At 37.8% G+C, this 24,195-nt stretch overlaps 1 protein-coding gene across 2 annotated transcripts in view; it reads right to left on the reverse strand.

Annotated features, from left to right (window-relative positions):
* phf14 (PHD finger protein 14) overlaps window positions 1-23,340 on the reverse strand; it is a 114,459-nt gene extending 91,119 nt beyond the window's left edge. For both annotated transcript variants that reach the window (XM_088600466.1, XM_088600465.1), the window contains exons 1-4: window positions 23,182-23,340; window positions 20,312-20,422; window positions 16,854-17,506; window positions 16,101-16,245 (exon numbers count right to left, since the gene is read on the reverse strand). In XM_088600466.1, coding sequence (XP_088456592.1) covers window positions 16,101-16,245; window positions 16,854-17,506; window positions 20,312-20,422; window position 23,182 — 910 coding nt within the window. In that variant the 5' untranslated portion in view covers window positions 23,183-23,340. The remainder of the gene's footprint in view (window positions 1-16,100; window positions 16,246-16,853; window positions 17,507-20,311; window positions 20,423-23,181) is intronic.
* Between the last annotated feature and the right edge of the window lie 855 nt (window positions 23,341-24,195).

Here is a 24,195-nt window from a genome sequence, read left to right on the forward strand (position 1 = left end):
ATCTACAAATTATTTTGTTTCAAGCTTCAAGCTACGAACACCAGGACAATGAAAGGAGTTCAAAGATATTGCAGAGAGATCATTTAACTGAGAGTAAATATCTTGGCTTGTATTTACTGTAATATATGCTGGTGAGAAACAAGTGTAATAGGACCATAAATGGAATACAATCTGTTTTCAGATCCTACCTTGCACCCAATGCTTCCCAGGACAGGCTCCAGGCTACTGTGACACTGAATTGGATAAGCGAGTATTGAAAGTAATGATATAATGATCTACTATCAGTTTAATTCATCAAATCAGCACTGTGTTTCATGAACTCAGTAGAAGCACATCACACTATGTACAACAAATACACCTGGGTCTCGAGCCCGCAAAAGTTAAGAGTACCCAGCCCTAACCACTGCAACACACTTCTGCCTATATAAAAACACAAAAACTAAACATAAAGGATTCTTCTTGAAAAATGACTGTGAGTTCTGTGGTCATGTTAGTGAAATTCCACTCCAGCTATAAATTCTATGTCTTAATTATTCTGCAACACACTAACAAAGACTGAATGAATGCAAAAACTCATCTGCGCCAGCAAGCAGATTCTTCATTAAACGTGTCTATGAGACACCGCACATACCTGTTCCTTTCAAAGTGCTACATTTTTACAAAGACACATAACTGCTATGCTCTCATGATCAATGAAGAAAAAACACATTCAATTATAATGCCTCTTTGCATTGAAATAAACAGATTTTCAATTGATTTTCAATAGCTGAAAAACCATTTTGACTACTTCTGCATTATGATAATCACACAAAGAAACTGTAACCATCTTCTGCAATAACTGTTAGAATTAGGTAGGTTTTGAAAAGATGATGGTCTTTTAATCAGGTTAAATTCTATAAGTTACTATTATTACCTATAATTCCCAAAACAAACAAATGTGGATCTATTCAATTATATATATTTTGTGAAAACTTAATCAAAGTACATTTGAAAAGTTTTCAAGACATTGTTAGAATGTTTCCTTTAGATGTTACAGGATAAGAATTACTGTCAGACTTTAAGGGCAAAAAATACATTTTACAAAGCCATGTGTCACAGCTTAAAACAGATGGGAAACAACTGAATGCCAATTTAAAGCAAGAGAGAAAGACAAATGACAGCTGGTTATTTAAAACACAGAAAACTACATTAAATCCCAATAACAATAGGGAGACTGATCTACAAAGTAAGCAGAGTGACGGCAAGATCACAGTTTTCCAAAGGGCGAAAAGCAACAATTCAGATTCTCTTTTAACAAAACATAAATATTTGCTGAACCATCATTTCAAGTATAATAGAAACTATTCCCTAAAGCAAAGCTACCTGCCTCTAATTACTGAAGCCACAATATAATTTCACATCACAGATTGCAAAAACATCCTGCCATTATAATCAATCGATTATATGAATGCGCTACTTCATGTGTGTGATTTATTTAAACAAAGGACACTAAAAAGGCAGGCAACATTTAAAATGTACGTAAGGTGGGTTACAAACAAGAGAAGGATATTCGACCTTTCTTGCCCTTCGTGACATATGGTAATAGCCATATGTGTTTTCTATAGATACATAGTATATACTACATACAACATATGGAAGAGAACTACATAATTTACAGAAATAATAAACGATTATATTAAAAAAAACTATAGAGCCAACTTGAAAAGAGTAATACGGATACTATTGCCTAGAGGCTGTCTGTAAAAACTCCTGTAATTCTACCAGATGACTTTACTAGGTAGCTTTTCAGTAGCCAGGTACTAGAGCCATTGCTTTGAAACAGACCAGGAGACCCGAGCTCAGACAGGGCATGGCTGACACCAAATTGCTAAACATTGGTATATCTGTATATTATCAACAAAAGATGTCGATGCAATCAGGAATTTGTGAGTATGAATATTGACAAACATACTTCATCCGCAAAATGAAAAGAATGTTTTAATTGAATAGATTAGGAAAACTGGAAATGAGGCTGTCATGAGATTATCATTCCAATAAGCATCACGGCATTTGTCTTGTGCAGTGTGAACAAAGAAAAGCTGCAAATGAGAGGGGGCCCTGTGGCCCACCAATCTAAACTGCTCTGTCATTCATCCCAGTGTAGCAATGACTAAAGGCAATGAAAATAAACCATCATTACTTTATACTTAATGAGAAAGTATTAGCATACTTTATACTAAAAAACAAATGTCTACAAGGTTCTGCAATATTTCTATGGTCTTAGTTACATGACAGAACACACAGAAACAATGCTTCCATCACATAACATCAGATGTTCTCATGTTCTTAGAAAAATGCTCAACTCCACTTATTATTTCCTTCTCCAAATACAAAATCCACTCAGTTTGTTTCCAAAGTGTTCAACTGCATTTCCCCCAGTTTTTTTTAAAAAAAGTACACTGCACAGTCTCAGCATCTGAAACATCGTGTCAAGCAGGCAAAGTGGCTACAAAATACTGCAAGCATGGGGAAAATGTGTTGTAAGCACATTTATATTCTATATGGCAATAAAGTGGATATTAAATGGTTGAGTTTAGTCACGGCAGAACACAGCAAAAATGTCACAGAGTGAAGAAGAAAAATGTTTGGTAAGATTTATAACTTTGTATCTCATTTAATTTATGGCAACTGGACCCAAGGGCACTTGCTGGCAAGTGCGGTACCAAGGGCTAGTGTCACACACATTGATATGTACCAGACATTTTTCTTCAGACACACTGCAATCAATATGTCAGCCGTGCTGACATCACAGTTGGGGGTGTGCTGCTCTTGCAAGTCAGTTACAAGATCATGGCACAAATGCACTCACCCATAGAGACACATTAGCGCTTGAATTTTTTTTATTAAAAAATGACATATCCAGACTTCTGTTAAAGCCATGCAACACTGGCGCCAATGCACCATGTAAAATGTAAAGCTTTGCACGGTAGAAGTTAACTGATTTAAGACACTTGTTTAAAGTTACTGTCTTAGAAAAGGGTCACTTCATCATACACAGCTCTTAAGTGTTTCTTAAAAGAAGCTACAACTGCACAATCCATCAGCATAATGTTCAACAGGGGCAAGTTAATACAAATCCTTATTATAAGCTCTTAAAAAGACAAAGTATACATGAAATAAGAAATAAAACCTTCAGGAACGCATTTACCTCACCAATTTAGATAGTTGTCTGGTTTTTCACCTACTTTGAAAGTATGAGCTGTATGAACCTAAATTTACAAAGCAAAATGAAAAGTCTTGAACCTAGATAGTAATTACAAAATAAAATAACACTTTTTGATAAAGTGGATAAAAGGTAACACATGGCATACGAACAATGTGAAGTTACTACTTTATATATCCAATACTTATTCACCGTCTTTTGGAGTGGGGATGCTGCACAGTACTATCAATGAAAAGTTAAAAATATGATTGTTTTGTTTTTGATTCCCCCAGTAAAAAACACACATTACTTGCTTAGGAGACAACACTAAGACAAACGTACTGAGATAATTTTTGTCAAAAAGGAATGCAATTTTAGTCAATTCACACGTCAGGAAAAAAACAACATGACAGCCGAAAACATTCGCTGCCAAGTAAAATCAATACCACTAGCATGATAATCAGTAAGAGAATCAATGCGAGGCTGTTAATGATGTCTGACATACTGACCATTATTAATCAGAGTAATCAAAGCTAACCTTGGCTTCACCTGGAGAGGAATATTTTGTAACCAAATAACATCAGAAATACTGCAATGAAGTGGCACCCATGGTTAATATACCTCTACTTTTTTTTCTTGAAGGAAAAGTCTGAATTTTAAAGGCAAGATATAGCACAACTGCAAAAAAGCTTAAGGAAATGAGCCAGTATGGAACGGCCAAACACATTTGTATGTCTGTGCACCAGATAATAAGATCAGATCTCATCATCGCCAGCTGGGCTGAGACCTGAACATTGCCAGCATTTAGACTCCAGGTCTAGCACAGCAAGAAGGGGCAGGTGGCTTCCCAACAGGGGAGTGGGAGAAGGACAAAATGAAAAATGGCCCTTCGTAACCAGCCTCCATCTGTATGGTTATCTCATGACTCTGATCACTACACAGAAACACTGCTATACGAGACAGAGAACTACTACCATCAACTTTCATAGTCTCGCATAGCCACGGCATACCATCCCTCCAAATTTCAGTCCTATCATTATCCTTAACAGCTAATGTACTGTTTCTGCGTCTGATTTAAAACAAAACAATCACTAAATCCCATGAACACCTGATTTCATGACAACCTCTGTGACGGCATCATCCTCAGTGGATATGAAAATGACCACCGATATCGACATCTGGTTAACGTCACCTACGAAACGTGTGCAACTGTACAGCACCCTGGCAGACCAGCAGCCAGGGAGCCCTCCACAGGGCCGAGCATGGTCACTTCGGGCATCAACTGAAGCCCGGAACCGAGGCACTGGGTGGTACATTCTCATCTGACTCCCCCCCGCCCTGCTCCTGTGGTGGCGATCAGCTGTGGAATGACGCCAGAAGGCCTCCGCCGGGGTGCAATGTCATTCAAGAGCACCCCAGATGTCTTTAATAGAGCTGCGACCAGGCAATCTCACAGGTCAATCCATCTTCGCAATTCCTTTGTCTCCAAGGAAGTCATGGCTTAGTGAAGATAACAGTTATCATCCATTAAAGCAAAAATGGGAACAACAGCTGCTGCAAATCATCAAATGATGGGTCTTAGGTTTCAGCTCCCATACATTAGAGGCTTCCTCTATCGAAGACATAAAGATCAGTATAAGCATCCAGGATGGCCTGTCCTAAACCCTTTTATTATCACAATGAGCATCATTCAGAGAACAGCTAACACTGGAAAGCATCCGGCATTCTCCATATACATGCATGTTCCAAATATCAGCGCAAACTCAAACATCCAGGGCAGTTAATGAAATTGTTTACTGCCTGTCGGCATTGAGCAATAACTGCAGTGGATGTTATATACCGAGAGGCAGCAAACTGTCAGATATTCAGTCTTATAAGGACTCATATGTGCTCGTGGACCTGACCATGGATGGGTTTTTGTCATAACTAGCGATTTTCTTAACTAATTCTGCAGTGTATTTACTGTAAATCCTCCAGCACCAAGATACAGCTTCTTTATAAACCACATGTTTACTACTCACCACATCTCAGTAAGGTAATCATCTCAATTAGACAATTCCTGCAACAAACATGAATAAGCATGTGGTCTATATGCAGACTATATAGCTATTGATAATCTCACGAGCATTTTATTTGGTAGTATAATGTGGCTACAAATTTAAAAGAACAAAAGGACCAAATATATAATGTGTTATCAGAATTGTTTGAAGGACATGAAAAATCTCTACCTGTAGCAGTCCATATACTAAAAGTGCAAAGCAAAATAATAACAAAAAGACAGCTTGTGTTGTGCCTCATTTTCTGTTCAGCAAAAGTAAACATCCAGTGTCATACATTTTGCTGTCAAATTTAAGCCCTATAGTTACAGATGGGTCAACCATCTGAACGAGTACAGGCCCTTTATTCAATTGCATCTCTTGGTATTTTCCTGCTTGGGCAATGTAAATAAATATTCTCAACAGTCCACATACAGACCTCAAACCTATCAAAATCCACAGTTTGAACTCAAGAGGACAGTTCACAGGTGTAAATTAAAGGATCTGAAGGATCCAGAGCACTTCTGCGTGGAATAATGGTCATGAATCCAGAAATTCACCGCTCAGCACAGGAGGCAACATATCAGTGTAATCCCTGCAAAAGGACCTTTAGTAGTTACAGTATTAATAATAAAGTAATATTAGGTGTAATTAAAAGTGTCATACAGAAGGAAAGGTGAGATTAGTCTTTCCAAAGCAAATTTTTCTTGCAGTACAAGAAAGAAGTCTACAAAATACAAGTGACCATGTCCTAATATCTCATGAAGCTGGAAGGCAACACAAATTTAGATTTACCAACTGGTTGTACTGAACATAAGTTTACATTTACAGAAAAAAAGTCATATCACCTTTTTTTCTCTGCACGCTTAATCTCAGTATTCTAGAGACACTTAGGGAGCAAATCATCTCAAATAAAACACACAGATGCCAGATACTGTACCAAAGTGGAATAACACGTCACTCCACCAAAACGTTCTGATGTTCTCTTCACCATAGCTGTACCATCCTGATAAGAAGACTTCAAGACTCTTTGCCTCAAGATAAGATAAGATACCCTTTCCACTGCTGCAGACAGCTTAAAGATACAATCTTCCCACAAATGTTGATCAAACAAGAACATAAGAAAGCTCTCAAATAAGAGGAGGCTATCAAGCCAATCTAGCTCATGAGACTGCTAGATGCACCCGAAGATCTTTCCAGACATTTCTTGAAAGTCTGGGTATTACCTTCAACAACATGGCTGGGTAGCTTTTACCAAATGGGATTTCCTAAGCATATCTTTCTTTTATTCACTATTCCTCGGCTACATTAGAAGTGAACTAGGCTTTTCTTAAAGTAACACCAGCATGTACTTTCCATACAATTAACAGGTTCCATCTGCCAGAAGGTACTTTTAGAGCAGCTGCTCATTCACTCTGCAGACTGTTTATTCCTATCACTGTTGGGAGAATTTAATGCTTATTAGGAGCTAATTATGAGGCATTACTTTACCTAAGATATTCTATGATTTCGCTAGACCATTTTCATTAGTTATTAACCTTAGTACTTGGTATTTTATCCCTACAATAAGAGATTTTCTGCTTCAATACTATAAATTCCATATTCTAGAGTCAATGACTGATGCCTGGGTGTCATGGACTGAGATATATACATAGACTTATACACCGATATATAACACTTTAAAAAATTAGGATTTGTACTTGGCAGTCGTGTTTTTTTTCCACAATAAATGATTATTAGAGTTCATGGTGAAAATCCAAATTTACAGTTAGCTGTCCCAATACATTTACAGGCCACTGTCCATCACTCCTTGACCCCCAAAGACATTTATGGATGAAACACAAACGTAAAGTCATAGCAGAGTGCTGGACGACCACGTTGGGGCCACTATGACCTGTATGAGCTGTGGCAGAGAGTCTACCAGCATCTGGAATTCTACAGGAGGGATACGGCACCATTCTTCAAAGAGAACCTACTGAAACTCTCATACAAACTGCTGGTGAGCAGCGTTATCTGGTATATGGACTTATTTCTTGCAGATGAAGATAATTCATAGGGACTTTTAGGGTCTCTGTGGGCTGGCCAGGGAGGGAATAGCACCTTGAACTGGGTTGGGTTGGTAGAAGAGGAGTGTTGGAGAATAATGGATTGTTATTTTGTAAATGACAACAACACAGGTAATAAAAATATGTAAAAAAACTGATAAACAACAATATGTACAAACGGTACAAGCAGGTTGAATGGGAATGCTTCTCCAATCGCTAGTGTTACAGCAATTAGTCCATAGAGTTTCTACATCACATTTTAAATACTACTTATACAAGCTCCGGCTGTCAGGTCACAAAACAGATTCCAAACAAAAAAGGACATCTCTGCTGACCAAGCAGTACTGTACCACAAAACCTCATTTATCTCCCTTCAATAGAACTAAGTCATTCCTGGAAATGAAAGAATGACCCATCCTCTGTTGCTAAAAATGACATTTGCACTAGCTATTGATTTTTTTAACAAGCTTAAGGCTAAAAGAATTCCACACAGAAGTCATTCTACCTCAGCCAGTGCATCTAACAAAGATTATAAAATTGGAGATTTATCATCTCCATGAATATACCACCATTCTTACCCTGCTGCAAAAACAATCTGTTGTAGCTCAGCGAGCGATGTTAAGTGGCAGCTTGAATCTGACATCTCATAACTCACGCAACAAAGTCATGGCATTAAATACAGCCCTGAGCCTCTTCAGTGACTATATGAAATTTCACAGCTCTGCAAAATTAAGTGCAAGCCAGACAGCTGCACAAAACTGGCACCCATCACGTAGGAAGTTGAAGAGGCTTCCAGTGACAAAAAATATGACTAGAAGGGTGATAAAAGGTAAAAGGGAGACCATCATAAATTTGCATAGTCTTCACAATATTGCTTCTGGTTTTAAAATGCTTGACAGAACTATGGAGCAGTCACTATGAAGATTTAGTTAAGAAAACGGGATGATAGCAATTCAAAGTTAAATGATGTAGATCATAATTATTTCTTTTCAATAATCTGTGAAGTTGTTAGGGCTATTTTTTTAATTGAATAAGTAAGTTATTCTCTGTGAAACCGACTTGACTTTGGCATGACCACCTGAAAAGCTCCAGAAATTCATTGTAAGCATCTGTCCTGTGGAGGCAGAATTTTAGGCAAATGTTCACAATAATATCTCCAATAATTTTGAGATACAGCCATTCCTGGCCTTCCCTTGAAGACACCGTAACTTCAGCTCCACACATTACGGACACAATGTTTTGTGTCACTTCAATTGGAAGGTCTATATGTGCCTCTGAAGAGTTTAAGAGCTATGACCAATTATATGATGAAAGGTGTGTGTGGGGACATTTAAGGAAATGTAACAACTTGAATAGGATTCTGAGCACACTAACAATAATTCCCCTTGGTTAACCTAAAGAAAAAAAAAACATTTAAGGCAAAAGGGAGGCTATCCAGCTGGTGCTCTATTGGAATCTCTGAGAACTCATATTAGATTTGTTGTCGTTTGAAGGAACTGAACGCATGAGGCTTCGCCTACGTCATATTCTGACAAACGGTACATCTGCAACCGTTACAAATTGGTGCCCAAATATTACAATGTCATCAATTCTAGGATATGAGGACTGAGTGAGCAAGTGGGAAGAAGCTTATTTCCTTTTCAGGTGTGTTATAGAAAACCTTTAGCACAGAGCCAAATGATTGCCCATCCAATGTCTTCAAAAGCTGTTTTTTTCCCCGAAACAACAGCAGCCACCAAAAAAGTGAATTCTAAGATATGTGAATATGCCTTCACTAAGCACGTGATCTTTGATACTCAAAATTATGTGTTTAGTGTGGCGTAATTGGCTGGGATTGCGTTTGCCTCCCTCAGCTCATTCTTAAGCTTAATCTTCCCACTCTTTTCACTGTGGAGCACACGCATGTCACACCAGGTAGAGTCTTTGTTTTCTTAAAGTGAATAGAGCAGTTGTCTTGATGGCACGATGTGGTCACTGTATTTACACAAACTGACAAAGATCGTATATCACGGTTCTGCAACATGACTACGTAGGACCTTTAGAACGAGGTACTCTGCCACGCTGTTATGTTGCTTGCAGTCTGACATCACAATGACACTGACAAACTTAAGACTGCTATCATCATTCACCTGGTGCCTTCCCCCCCCCCCAATGACAACCTTGTGCAGCATCCTGAGCAATTCTCAAAAAAATCACCAAGGACAACATATTCAACAATTTAAAGGATTATTTTGCTTGCAAAATAAAATCGTCCTTTTGAAGAGTTGAAAGACTTTCATGAGACTATATCAAAAATCCATCAGCACTTTTGACCGATAATCTGAAATATTGATCTGTCAGTTGATGCCTACTGCTTGTAGGCAATATCTATCAATCATATGCGGGTTCAATCTGCTTGGGTGAATCTTTTAGTTTGTCCTTGCATATGACACACTCTCCAAGATGGTATTTTGGGAGGGCAAGATTGCAAACAATACCAGCTATGGTTGTCTAAGAGGTTGATAAGAGGAGGTATCACCAGTAGCTGCTTAAATTCTGTCTTCGTCAATGCATCAAATCATCATTAGCTCGATACTGTAGAGTGTTGTACAAACATATACCAAGTGATGGGCATTTTTTTTTGTTGATGGGAGAATTAGAACCAGCATTGCTGAGACAGCTCTCAAATCTCTAGTGACATATCTGGTATGTATTTTGAAAGGGTCATAGCATTAATATTGCTGTTTAAACCTGTAGAAATGTATTTCCATTATGAACAATGTCCTAGAAATTGTTTTAACTCTGCATCTTCCTTGAAGTTACAAGTATTGATGATCTTTTCAAACGATTCAAATGAATATTTTAACATGTAAAAGATGTACAGTATATTCATCCATTCTTAACAAACATCAAAGATAACCTAAAGGGGTGTGCAAAACCTGAGATGGCCCTGGAAAAATCCTTTTTGCCTGGAATGACCCTAAACAGTCAATCAAAATCATCCTAAAGACATGAGTTTCACAGTAACATTAAGGGACACTTGGGTGTCATGATGCAAAACAGGAAAGAAAAATGATAGATTGAGACCTAAAAAAATCTACCGAACCTTGCAAAAAAAAACTTCATGAACATCAGAAGTAAAGCACTACACATTAGCACATTCATGGCCACCTCCATTCATCACGTTCTGCTACAAGGACTGCCAGAAAGAGCCAAGCAACCTGCCAGAGGAGCAAGAGCAAGGCCAGAAGCAGCATGCAACACGGTTTCTCAGAGAGCCCAGGAGCCTCGCGGGGCTCACAACCACCAGCTCCTGAACGCCTGGTCAGCAGCAATACAAACTGAAAGAGCTATGCAAAACCTAGACCCTAGTCTCGCTTTTCAGCCGCAGTCAGAATACTGTCTTTACTCTTAAAAATGTAAATACCCTTGCCCTGTAGGACTGATATGAGTGAAACATACATTGGTGGAAATGTTTACAAACAGGGAAGAGGCAAGAGAGACTTAACCCCCAACCAACAACTCTTTTTACAGTAAGCCTTCACTTCACATGTACAAAGTACAGTGTGTGCAATACACAATTCTTTCAGCTTTCCCAGTGAAATCAGCTGTTCTGCTCCATCATTCAGTTTTCACTGGGACAGCATAGTGCAATTCGTTTCTCTGATTGTCTTGCTACTGGCAGGATCATTGCAAGTTGAGCAACAGCTGCTTGTTCGGTTGGGGGTTAGCTGGCACAATATACTCTACCTGCTTACACAGACACTTGGGGTAATTCTCAGTTTTTGTAAGGCAGATGAAGGACAAGAAGTTGTTCTTTTCTTGTTTTATGAGTTCAGTAACTTTGCCGGAGCAGAGGCCCACATTATCAAGTGGGTGAATTAAATGCTATAATAAATGTGCGTAGTTAGTTAACGGGAAAAATGTTCTGCATTTAATGTTCTTGAACTTGAGGTGAAATTTTCCATTGCAGTGAACCACATATTAAGCTTATTATTTAAATTAATGGAGTCTATTTATTGCATTATGTGTTTGCTTTTTTTACACAGTAGCTCATATTAATATGCTTGACAAAACCTACAACAACAAAGTCATTCCTGGTTTACATAGTGTTCCACATAGTTTATATTACTAGACCTGACCATTCTGATAAATGACTCTTTGCAAGAATTTACAATAATTTCTTTCTGCGGCTTGAGTGTATGTCAGGTTCTCACATTCCGTATCAACTGTACATTACTTGACTAAACTCATACTACCTATACTCCACCGACTTTACTGCATGACTTTAATAGAAAAAAAGGCTTCTACTTGAAGCTTTCCTGAACTGTTTATGCTATTACCATGTATTTATCTTTCAAACACAGTAGATGTGTGTACACCAGTTATTAACATGTCCATTGCATCTGTCCAATCAGTTATTGACCATGTGTTAAATGAGAAAAACAAGCAATAATCAACCCATAAACAGTAATTACATTATTATGTTAAACAGTAATTTGTTGAACATATACTGTAGGCTTTTTATTACCTCTTTTGAACTGAATGCTAGAAAGGAACAGGCTAGAAAGCAAGATGGCCCTGTGGCTAAGGATCTGTTGCCAGTTCAAATCCTGTGGCTGGAAGAGGAATCCTACTCTGTTGGGCCCCTGAGCAAGGCCCTTAATCCCAACTGCTCCAGGTGTGCCATATAAATGGCTGACCCTGCGCTTTTCTTTGCAGTGGACTGCAAACGTTTGTTAGAAAAAGTCTCCTTGAATGGTGATTTTTCAATGTGCTTAGGCCTCATGAGCCACCTGATGAGAGGTAGGCCTGACAGTCAAGAAAAACAAATACTGTAGATGGTACCATTTAAAATGATAAAAAAACGGCCTTCTACCTTCAAATCCCATTTTCATATAGTGCCACCTACCCCTAACAAATTGAAAATATTTGAAAAGAATTAATACTGAAAAGAAAAACAGAAAATAAGCTAGAAGCTAGCCACATTCCTTGAGACGGTCCTATCTTGTATAATAGTAAAACCAGAGTAATCGAGCGGCTTTAGCATTCTCTATGTCACTCAGAAGGCTGACATTGCAAAGCTGTTTTGGTACATCAAAGCCACTTGCTGTTTCAAGGTTACACTCTGATTTAGTGTAGCAATACAATGAAGGATGTCATGACAGAAAGTATCATACACACTTGGCACTTTGTCAACGATAATTCAACTAGGCATCCCCTTCTCTGTTAATCTCTGGCCAGCATAGAATGGAGAAGGTTAGTCAAACATTTCTCTCTCCTTTTTAATGAAAAGAATAAATGTACATAACTGAGCAGTGTACCAGAAATTGACAAATATATATATACACAATTTGAAGTCTCAGCTAAGCAAGAGACAATAAAACAGTTTTTTCTCTTAAATAATTTAATTGAAACACATACAGGTCAAGGTACTCTGTAGCTATTTCAATCCTTAATGGCCTGTAAGAGGATTATTATAAAATATAATAATAAGATCTTAAATTCTCCAAAACAGCACTCACCTCCCATTTTTTAAGTCAGCAGGGAGAATTCAACTCCCTTGGATGTCTGGAGTATGGAGTAAAAGCCTGCTTTAATAAGCATGTACTTTGTAAGGATTCAAATGCTTACAGAAGTATATAAGCTTAAACTTTTGTAAGAGCAGACTCTTACAGTCACCTTATTCAATAGATTCAAACTCAAGTCAAACTGATGGTTTGCTATCTTTGTAATTCTTAACAAAAGAAAGCCTTATGCACTTTCACATCGTATATATATTTTCTTACTTAAACTGTACCAACCTTGCTTTCCATGTTTTTTTACTACACAACATGGAAAGGAAAATTATGTCCTTAAAATATGAAAAAGCACTCTTGATTTGACAATTTGAGATTTAAGAAAGTAAGAAGTAAAAACAAAAATAGACCTCAACACAAAACCTCTGAGAAAAAAGCAAAACAAACAAATAGTTCAGATCCCGACTCTCCTGACAACTTCAGAGAACTGAATTCCACTAACATTTTAAGACAATAAAAAATTGTGAATGGTGCTCCTTACTAAGCTGAAGGACACACATATGAAAAGGTAATATATGACTGTAGCTATGTGTCTGTGAACTATGCTGTCCAAGAAAATGGAGCCCAGCTATTACTCATACTAGAAATTATATAAATGTTTCTGAAGACTGCTTAAGAGCATGTGCTTTAAACAGACATAGTGTTTCGCTGCCTCTACCAAGAATTAAATTCTTCTCCTGCTGAAGCTCGTAACTTCTTGCCAACTAAGCTTCAGAACATAAGACAGTTACAAATGAGAGGAAACCATTTGGTTCATCAAGCTCGTTCGGTAGTTAATTAATCCAAGAATCTCATCCAGCCATTTTTTGTAGGAAATCATATTCCCTTCTCCTGTTGATGGATTTAAATACACGTTCACATGGTTTCCCACTCGTGTCCTCCAATTACTGTTTATTCTGAAGTAATCCACTGGAATAACTTTGTCAATACCTTTGAGGATTTTGACTCCTTGTACCATGTTATCATGTTGTCTTGTAGTTTTCTGTGTTCAAGACTAAAAAGGCTTAGTTCCTGTCAATTTAAATTATTCCCTTAAGCTCCAAAATGCATCTGGTTTCTCTTTTCTAGGCAGACTCTAGAGCAGCAACATCCTTTATATAACATGGTGACCAAAATTGTATACAATATTAACAGATTACATAACATTACTGGATTTAATTATATGCTTTTAACCATATATATTGGCATTGTTGGCCTTTTTAATTGTTTCTTAACACTGTCTAGAAGATGTAAATGAGTTGTCAACATAAACACCTCTCCAGGCTCAGCGTTTTTCATTTTTACCTGTACTTTGTTGTTTTCCACCTGCATGTAATACTCTGTACTTGTCTATATTAAAAGTCTTCTGCCACATGTTTCATTAACTTTTTAAATTTTATTCAGTGCTTCTACAGTGTTTGATAATCTTCCTCATTTGTTAGCATCTGAGAACTTGACTAGTTTAACTATTTCATAGTCTAGATCGTTGATATAATTTAGGAAGACAGTGGTCCTAGTATAGATCCCTGCGGTACACCACTAATTACATCGCATTGATCCCTAGCCTAAACCCTCTGTTAAGCAAATTTAAATGTGACTTAATTTTATACACTACGTATCGCTACTTCTAATACTAGTCCCTATTTATAATCTATGTCATCTTAACCCATGTCCATGGTTTAATGATCTTCAAACAATAAACTACAGTCTAGCAAGCATATTCCTAATTTAATCATTATCTACTACAGTAACTAGTTACTACAACAAAGCTGTGAACTGGTAAATCTCTGTACATGTAATTTGCACTCTTTGGAGTCTAGTCTTCTTCCCATTCCCAAAACCAGGCTTCGAACACTCTGAGACCAGGCTTTCTGTTCTGTAGCTGCCAGGCCGTGGAATGATCTTCCTACTCATATCAGATTTTTCAAGCTATCTTAAATCTCCCTTGTATGCTCTAGTTTTTAACCATTTAATTTTGTGTTTAGTTCTCAAGGGCAGCTACCAAGTGTATTACTTGCACCACTTAAAGAGTGTATTAGTTTTTCTTCTAGTCTTTTTTAATCAATTCATTTTTTTCTTCACAATGTCAACCTTTGTACCAGGCAAACTGAGAGCTTCAAAACTTATTAGTTATACTCCATGTGGATTTATCCCGGTTAAATGTTTTATAAACATAGTTCAACAAAATAATTCAAAAATATGTTCAATTTTCTGCTTCTGTCCTGATTCACACTTTTTGAATTACAAAAACACGATACTAAGAAAATAGATGTGTCACACACCTCAGTTACTTACAGTGAAATATTTCAGCTCAAATTTATAATAGAAACTTGCACATTTATCATCTCATCCCTAAAAAAAACAGTTATTTATAGGACAGTCAAGGTTAACATCACAGATTTAGTTAAACACTTAGTGTAAAACTAAGTTTCAGAAGCAGAATTACATATCTAGCCAATGAAGACTGTGTGAAGTTAGAGATAATTTAATGTCCATAGAAAACAGCTTTTGTTTAAACAGGTTAATAATCAAAACAGACATGAGGGCACGATTTTCTTACTAACTTTAGAGCACTTCAGGTATAACGCAGTTGGTACTAGCACATCAGTTAAGAAACAGCAGTAATGACCCCTGAAAAAACAGCAGCTATAGCTATTCCCAATGGGGCTTGATCACGTGGGTTCAGACAGACTCAGCGCCACTTATTAGGCAGAGGCAAACTGCGCTGTGCCACAAGATTTGGCCTCCTGCTGAGGGGAAATTCTACTCCACCTAGGTTTCAAGGGGTTGATCTAACTTCTGTAACGTGATGAGTGCCACTAAGGACCATTACAATTACCACTATAAATAACATTTGTGACTAATATATTAACTTTAGGTAAAATATTCAAGTAAACATGATTAAGAGGTCTTCTGGAGGGTGACATTCAAATCTTTCTCTCCAGCAGAATCACAATAAAAAATGTCGAAGTACAAGAAAATGGAAAAATAAAATATCTTCATGTAACAATGCACAAAAGTACACCAGAAACTAAGCTCCTTACATAGCTCACTCATTTTGCAATGAGAGCTTCATTGTTTTGGTACATTTTCTGCAACCTTTATTTGAATATGACAGACTTGTCAGATGTTGTTCTTAATCCAAGAGGTACTTTTAGATTTTCAACATTTTCTTTATGCAACCAAAACAAGTGCTTAGACAAATCACTTTAATTCAGGAAGTTTTGTTTTAGTCCTGACAAGTAATTGAATACTCCTTTATCAATACAAGAAAAAGAAGGGCAAACACCGATATAGTTACCTTCATGCACTGTCACTCCACAGTTGTCACACTGTATAATTTCATCAGCGTCTTCACTGTTATCACCTAAACAAACGCAGCAGATCAGAATATGATCCATCTTCTGTGAGCTCCAGTTCTGGCTTTTGTCAAGCAGCAAGGAATCCTACAATTTTGAGGAAAAAGAAACACTTGTTAAAAAACAGCCTGGAGTACCAGCCTAATAACTTCTTGCTTGGGAAAAAACAAAAAAAGAAAAACAATATTTCTAATTAGTCTGTGCTGATTGTTTGTTTTCAGCATTTTTATGTTTTTCCATTTAATCTCTAAATATGTTTTTCCTTGTACTCTGCCAATCCAGATTCTATTCTGTACTCCATATACCAATGAGATGCAACAATTATCAAGGCATGTTAAGCAGATTTAATATAAAAGGCTTTAAAAAGGCAAAAGAGCAATTTTTTTCCCATTTGAGTATTTTTATCAATTACAATAAAACCATTTGGAACAGATTATGGTGAACATCTAGAAAATAACTAAAAAACGTTTTTAGGAGCTCAACAAATAGCTGTTGTACTAGTAATGTTTTTAAGGATATTTGTGTCACTTTTGCTTATCCAGAGTGACAAATTTGCAGCCGTTTATAAAGCAGGGTGTTTGCTTAAAGAAGCTTCACCTGGGATTTGAACCCACAACCTTCTGGTTATGAATCCAAAATCTTACCCACTGCGCCACACTGCTGCCCATCATCACAGCCAGACCAAGGTCTGTTACCTCTGTGTTTTTTCCATGTGACAAGCTCAAGCTGTCGTTGGTCAGCTCTTCATCATCTGCACTGTGGGTTTTGGGGCCTTTGGTTTTCTTAGGATTTTCATCTTCGCTTCCACTGCTGCTGTCGTCTTCGTTCTCGTCGTCGTTATCCTCGTCTTCGTCGCTCCCGCTGCCATCGTCTTCCTCTTCGCTGCCCCCTTTCTGCGCTGTGGATCTGCCCTTTCTCTTGCCGGCTGTGGGCCGCCAGTCATTGTCGTCTTCGCTGTCGTAGTCGTCCATCTCGTTCAGGTCCTCCATGGTGGTGAAGTCCAGCATGGGGCGATTGCGACGCAAATTCCACTTCTTGGGCTCCGAGGCCGACTCTTCCGCGCTCCCGCTGGCACCAGGGTTGGCGCCGGCGCCAGGGTCCATCTCGGGGCTTCTCTCGGCTTGCTTTTCGTCGCTGGTGGCCCCCTCCTCGTCTTTCTCTCCGGCTTCGACAGACTGTCCCTTCGGTTTTTCATCGTTGGGGCTTTCTTCGGAAACCGGCTCTCCAGCTTCGTCCGCGCCAGCTGGCTCTTCGTCCTCGGAAGCGTTGGCTTCGGAGTCGCTTTCCGACCCGGCGGCGCTCTCCTTCGATCCATCCTCATCACTTCCATTCGCACTTCCTTCGGACCCTGTCGATGTAATAATGATCAACTGTGAATCAAAGGGCTGTGCTTGAGTCCAACTGCTGCCTTCTCTATAGATATTCATCCAAGCAGGATTCAGATTTAGCACAATACATCTTTAAAACCAATTCACAGGCTGCACAGCTGATACCAAAAACAAATGACGGGCCACAGAAATTTGCTTTTGCAATATCTAAGGAAAAATGAAGAAGGAAATGGTTTCATTTCATAACAAGAAAGATCAAAGATATATGGACTTTTACGCATCTACTCCTCTTTCAAAAGCCAGATATGTTCTTTTATGAAACACACAGCTTTACAGTGTTAGGAAAAAAAAGTTTGGATCTTGCAATGTTGCAATAACAAAAACAGCAGTAAAATATTTCCCAAAGTAGTATGCTGACATTTCCTTCCTTCCCAGATGTAAAGGCCTCGTCTTACTACTCTACTGCAAGTGATACTCAAGAGAGCGTGGATTAGCAGGAGTTCTTAAATCTCATTATCAGATATTTGCCTGTTTTCAAGCAGAAACCCTCAGCCACAGAGGTTACAGAGATTTTGTGACTGTGAAGGAGATTCTTCGGCTCAGCATGTCTCCATCTGTTGCCTGGTCAATAAAGTCACAGTGGAAAGGTGAGGAAAACCATTCCCACTCCTGTCCCATCGGAATGCAAAGTCTACTTCTGCTCTCCTCTGCAAGTCTTTAGGCAAGTCTGGTAAGAATGCAGACTCAGAATATGAATAACAAGCCCCAAAGAATCTGACATGTTCTCATCTCCTTCAGCACTGCAGCTGAACCAAAGAACCCAATTTGAATAGAGGTACTACTGGCACTCAAATGAAAGGTCCCTTTGCGCTGATGTTCGAAACAACTGTATGTATAATGTATACAACAACTTTTTAAGAATTCACTGGAAACAAACACTAGATGATTGCTACCGTATTTTGATTTGTGGAACTGTGTGAGTTTCTTGTGAACATATTAGTGCAGATTAGTATATTATGAAGTAAGGAAGCTGGATATGGTTTTGTGGTACAGTTACACTGAGATGGTTATTTATTATTTGTGCGCATGGTAAAGCTATTCAAACTGAAAGAGTGATTATTAATCAATTTACTTAATTTTCCCTTCTAAAAGAGGTTAGAAAGAACAATCACAACATTGTTTAAGATTATAACCATCCCAACCCCAATGTCAAAGAAAAGTCCAGGGTTCGAGAGCACTCGGCCGGCATCACCCTTGTGAAAGGGCTCAGCGCGCTGCACAAGTTACGGGAGTGACATCACCCTCTTCTGAAACCTAGACAGTATAAACTCCACCACTGCAGAGGAGCCTGTCTTTTGTCGTGGTGGTGTTACCCACTGTCCAGCAAGGGGCGCTGTGCATCCCCAGATCCCATCAGCGGCTGGGATCGAGTCCCAGCAGGGCCAGAGAGAGCTGCACTTGTCACACTTCATCAAGACACAGCACAAAAATCATTTGCTTCCTTGTTAACCACACTTTGAACAATCTGATTAATCCTGATCAAATAAGAAAAAAAATAGGATTATGTTGCACAGCCTTTTAATATTTATTTTGCCATTCCGTTGCCTTTCAATCAATATATGATTGAGGTATCTATACTTCCTATTCTGAAAAAAAATCAATACCATTTCCATTCCAATTTCTACTCCATTTTTATTCAGAAAGCAATAAACAGGAAAAAAAAGAATTCCATTATCAATACCCAATTAAATCAGTAGATATACCAGTGCATTCTGTATTACAATATATAAAAAATAACTAAAAAGAAATAAAAATAAAGAAATGTATCCATGATAATTCACTGTTGCTAAGGTTATGAAGAAATACCTAAAAGAACTCACTGTGATAAAAAAGGAAGGATTATGGCTCTAATTCAGATAGGAGGAGGAAGAAAAAAAACATTTTGTGCAGCATACTGCTTAGTGGAAATCTACTTAAAATGCTGCATACTGTTCACAGTTCTGCTATTTTAACAGAAAGCAAAATATCACTTAGATTAATTATAATTAATATGTACATGTGTGCTGCAAGTCTACAAATTCTGACACTAATGCTCTGCACGATTCTTAGAAAAAAAAAACTCAATATCTGTTTGTGAAAGTGTTGGGTAGTCTTGCTCTTCTTACCCCTTATTATATTTATATTGTTCAGTTTTAGACGAATTATATACACTTAGGTTAAGGTTTAAGTTGATACATCTCCCATCAGAGCATACAATAAATTCTACAACTGAACTCAGTTTTGATTAAGAAGCTAAAAGATGTTAATTTTTTTTATTACACAAGTATTTTAATAATGTCTTAAAAATAAACTATAAAATTACCACCAGAGGCACATAAAGCAAAACAAACCTTCCCTAAAGGCATAGCTATCGTCCTTGTGTCATAAAAGCCCAAATGGAGCACAACATGAATTTAAGCCAAATTATTTAAAATTCTACTTTGTTTTCCTCCCAAAAATAAGTTTTTAAGAGATTTGTTTTTAAAATTACAAGCATACTTATAAATTATTATGAATGAATGTTTTTTTCTAGTCTCCAGTGACTAAATCAAACCTTGTTTAATGTAGTTAGTAATGTAAGTGTTCCAAAGAAACTCCAAAATATTATTAAAGCCTGATGCATCTATGCAATTTCTTTGAATGCATGACAATTAAACTTGGCTAGGTCCTTAGATTATTTCACTGGTGACAATTAAAAAAAGGTTAGATAAAATAAATAGCCCACTTGGTGACAAGAGTAATTTTCAGCTTGTAAAAAAAGATGGTTATGCATTAATAGCAGTTACCTGAAGCATCACCAACTTCAAAATCACTGTCGTCCGAGCTATCATAATCTAAAGCATCCAGCAGAGAAGCTGCCAAAGGCTTCACTTGTCTTCTCTTTGAACCGCGTTCCACTGTGAACAATAAGAAGTCAGAATTCATTAAGGTGCAATTATTAAAGAGAAAAAATATATTCAGCATTTACAAGAACTTATCCCTTTTCAGTTGTTAAAGAGGTACAAAGGTGCCCAGATACCAAAGGTGCATTGTCTAGAATTTATTTAACACCTGCTCGTTTAACAATTAAGAACCTGTCACTTACAGTAGGTCACATGAAAAACCTTATATATTTATACAAAAAAAATGCTGGTCATCAGAACATAAGAAAGGTTACAAATGAGACAATGCCAATTGGCCCATCCAGCCTGTCTGGCAGTTAGTAGCAAATTGATTCAAGGATCTCATTCAGAAGTTTCTTGAATAAAGCCGGGGTACGTCCTTAAACAACGGATGTGTAGCTTGTACCAGACAACCGCAATCCTTTGTATGAAGAAGGGCTTTCTGGTCTCAGTTTTAAACGCACTTACATTGGGTATCCATTTATTTTTTATATATAATTTAAATACTCTACCGATCAGCATGAACACTGCCCTCAACGCAGTGATGTCAGAGAGGAATGGGCCATTCCTCCATTGAGCCAATATGAACTTCATCCTCCCCATGTGGATACAAGGGCTCGTAGCACTTAACGGAGATTTTATCATCCAGCTAGCAGATTAGGTATGAAATTAAAAACGTTCATTTTGAATTTTAAAAAATGAAGCCGTGTCAGATGACCCAGGCAAGGTCTCACATACCCTATGTATGCAGACTGTGACAACATCGCATTGTAAGTCACCACTATCAAGGCATTACCTAGACCTTTGGTATTACAAATACTTTCATACTGCCTTAACATCAGGTAGAAGGCTTTAGATGAGATAGTCCACAGTTGGTAGGACCATGTTATTGTTTTTGTTGTATAACAATGCACTTGACTTTAACGTTATCTGTAGCACACAATGACAAGTGGGACACACTTACTCACTCCCATGTAAATGTAAAATCCATAACTATAACAGAGGAATTAAAGTTGTTCCCCCCGCCTAAATCAGCCACACAACTGACTGTCAAGTACAGAGGTTATCTGGCCCGTGCCTTCTAAACCTGGGTACCCCAGAACAGTCAGTGGAGGGGCTCAAGGGCACATGGATGAAGTGTGCACCTTTACACATCATATCGTTGCCTTACGGTTTTGCGTGTGAGGTGGTAAGATGGACTTTGAACCCCAAACAATGTACTGTCTTCCATGTTTCCTCAATCAGTTAGCAGTAGTCCTGAACCCATCGGCCAGAGGGCCCACATCATTAGAGAGCACAGAGATTATACAGCCTCCCAGCTAGCGCCAGGCTCATATCTGCTTTTCATTTTAAGAAATATTCCCTTCTTACCGTTATAACATTTATTTTGCACTCTTACTGTTCAAACAATACTGCATCCTTACACTGAGGAAGAGTAGGGCTTTCAAAAAAAATTTCTCGTGCCCACATAGTTTCAGCATGCAATTCTGGTCAAAAATGAAAGGAAATATTTTACCAAAACTCCAAATAGAGGTTAGAAAATCGGCTTTATTTCTGCTCCTTCCAGTACTGGACAAGCAAAGTAACTTTTCCAGCAAGGAGAGCTTACGTTGTGAAAAGAACAGTAAGATGTCGCCAATACGGATTATAAATTCAATACAAAATAAATAGAACAACGGGGAGAAAATATATCTTAAAAAGCAAGGCCAAAAAAGAAAACCAGGCGTTAGAGGTTTTACCTACTGTATAAAGTGTCGTTTCCCAGCAAGAACCGCAGCAGGTTACTTTAATATGAATAATTTTAAAACAAACCGTGGAAACCTTACATCTATGAGACAAGACAATACAACTTTCGAAACAAATGATGCTCAGCTAACACAAATAGGTTTTTGCATTTTTTATGCAAGTTCACAGTGCGAAACAAAACACGACTTTTCTTCTAAAACTCTGAATTTTACATATAAAACAATTTCGCAAACTGCAAATACAAGTGTGTATCGTAACAATATCGACTGTTCTAGGTCTTCAAACATCAGAAAATACTGCATTTGGTAACACTTCTGATGATTATCAAAGTACTACCTACAGCCTTCCTGTTCTACCGATAGGTCTGAAATTCTTTACCTGGGTACTTTTAGGGGATATCATTAAATCGGAAAATCAAAAGATACCAGAAGCAATTATCTAGTTCATACCATATTACTACCTCTGCACAATAACCTAATTGTAATTAATCACAGATCACAACGGTGTACATTGTCGCGGGGGGAAATAGTTCAAACTAAATCGAATATCACTCTGTCTAAGGTTGCAAAACTACCTCCGTATATTAACGCATGTTTATGTACACGAAACTTCACGAAAATCGTGAATTAAAAAACAGATCCGAGATAGGAAAATATTGTTCCCTGTGAAAGCGTGGCTCTACACAATACATTCAGTCTGAATGAGAGTCCACCAGCAAGTCACCCACTCCAGCAGGAAACAGAGCGGTGCTTATTTAACAAATCAATCCGGTGACTGGTTTGAGTCAAACGTCTTCGGAACAGGAACATGCAATGTAAAAGAAATACGCTAAAGCCTTCAAATTGTCTAAAGGGGGAATCTATGTCTTGTAACAAAGCCAGGCCTCCGAATATACTCTAGCCGTGCAATTAAAATCCCTAGCACGCCAAATATTAGCTTGTCGCCCGGCATGGCTATTTTTTTTAATAGCGACGCTTAAAAGCTGCATCTAGACCAGAAGTAATGCAATTTAAAAGAAGAGCACTCACTTTATCAGATTTCACGTTCAAATTTGACCACAAGAACCAACACAAACACCTCCTCTTCCCATCGGCCTGCGTGCTACGTTCTCCGCACGGAGTGGTGACGTAGTGCGGCTGGGAGCGCAGGCAGGGCGGAGCGCGCCGCTGTGATTCGGGGTGAATGAGCAGCTGCAGTCTGAGCACGCTGGAAGAGCTTCACGGACACTTGTTAAAAAGTGGGTAAAAAAAAAACAGCAACCAGAACCTAAAAACAAACACAAAGAAAAAAAAAACCCAACAGAATTAGGTTCTCGTGCCATTGTTTTTAAAGAGACAACTTGTTTTTCAAATACATCTCTTATCCTTTTAGGTAGCTGGCGTTCTGCTGCTTTTTAAGGGAACATATGTATCGTTCAGTTACAAATCTAATAATAGCAAACTGGGTATCGTTTCTCCAAAAGTATTTTAAAAATCTTCATTTTTTTCTGGCTTTATTATTGTTCCTGCATTTGAAATAAAAACATGCCAGGTTCCAATATTTTTTTTTGTTATTCAATACTTTACAATGTCTCTAATTACCAGCAAAAATATATTCTAATTTAATGATTTCTCTTCTTACAAACAGTATATTTTGTGCTTAATAGAGAGCTCAAGTCTGAAAGTTTGTCAATAGAGCCTGACAACCTCAACATGAATATTTATATCTTCTATCTGATTTACATACAATAATAACCTTAAAATGTCCTTGCCACCTTAAGACAAAACAAATAAGTTATTAAATTATTTTGTTAAAAAGGAGTTCCTAGTTTCAGAAGAGTGAAATTTAGTCAAAATGATAAAGACAGTCTTACTGATGTCAAGATCACATTACAGCTTTTAGTGCTTCATGCTTTGATAAAGAAAAAAATGCTTCAAGAATTTGTAACATCTGGCAGATCTTTGATTTGATCTTTTTCCGTTTATTTCTGGGAAAACATACACAAGCTGTGTTTGCGAATGCAGTGAGTAATTTTCTTTCCTTTTCCCCGCATGTCATCTCAA

The sequence above is a fragment of the Lepisosteus platostomus genome, chromosome 12 (genome assembly GCF_059453375.1).
Source record: "Lepisosteus platostomus isolate fLepPlt1 chromosome 12, fLepPlt1.hap1, whole genome shotgun sequence".
Lineage (NCBI taxonomy): Eukaryota > Metazoa > Chordata > Actinopteri > Semionotiformes > Lepisosteidae > Lepisosteus > Lepisosteus platostomus.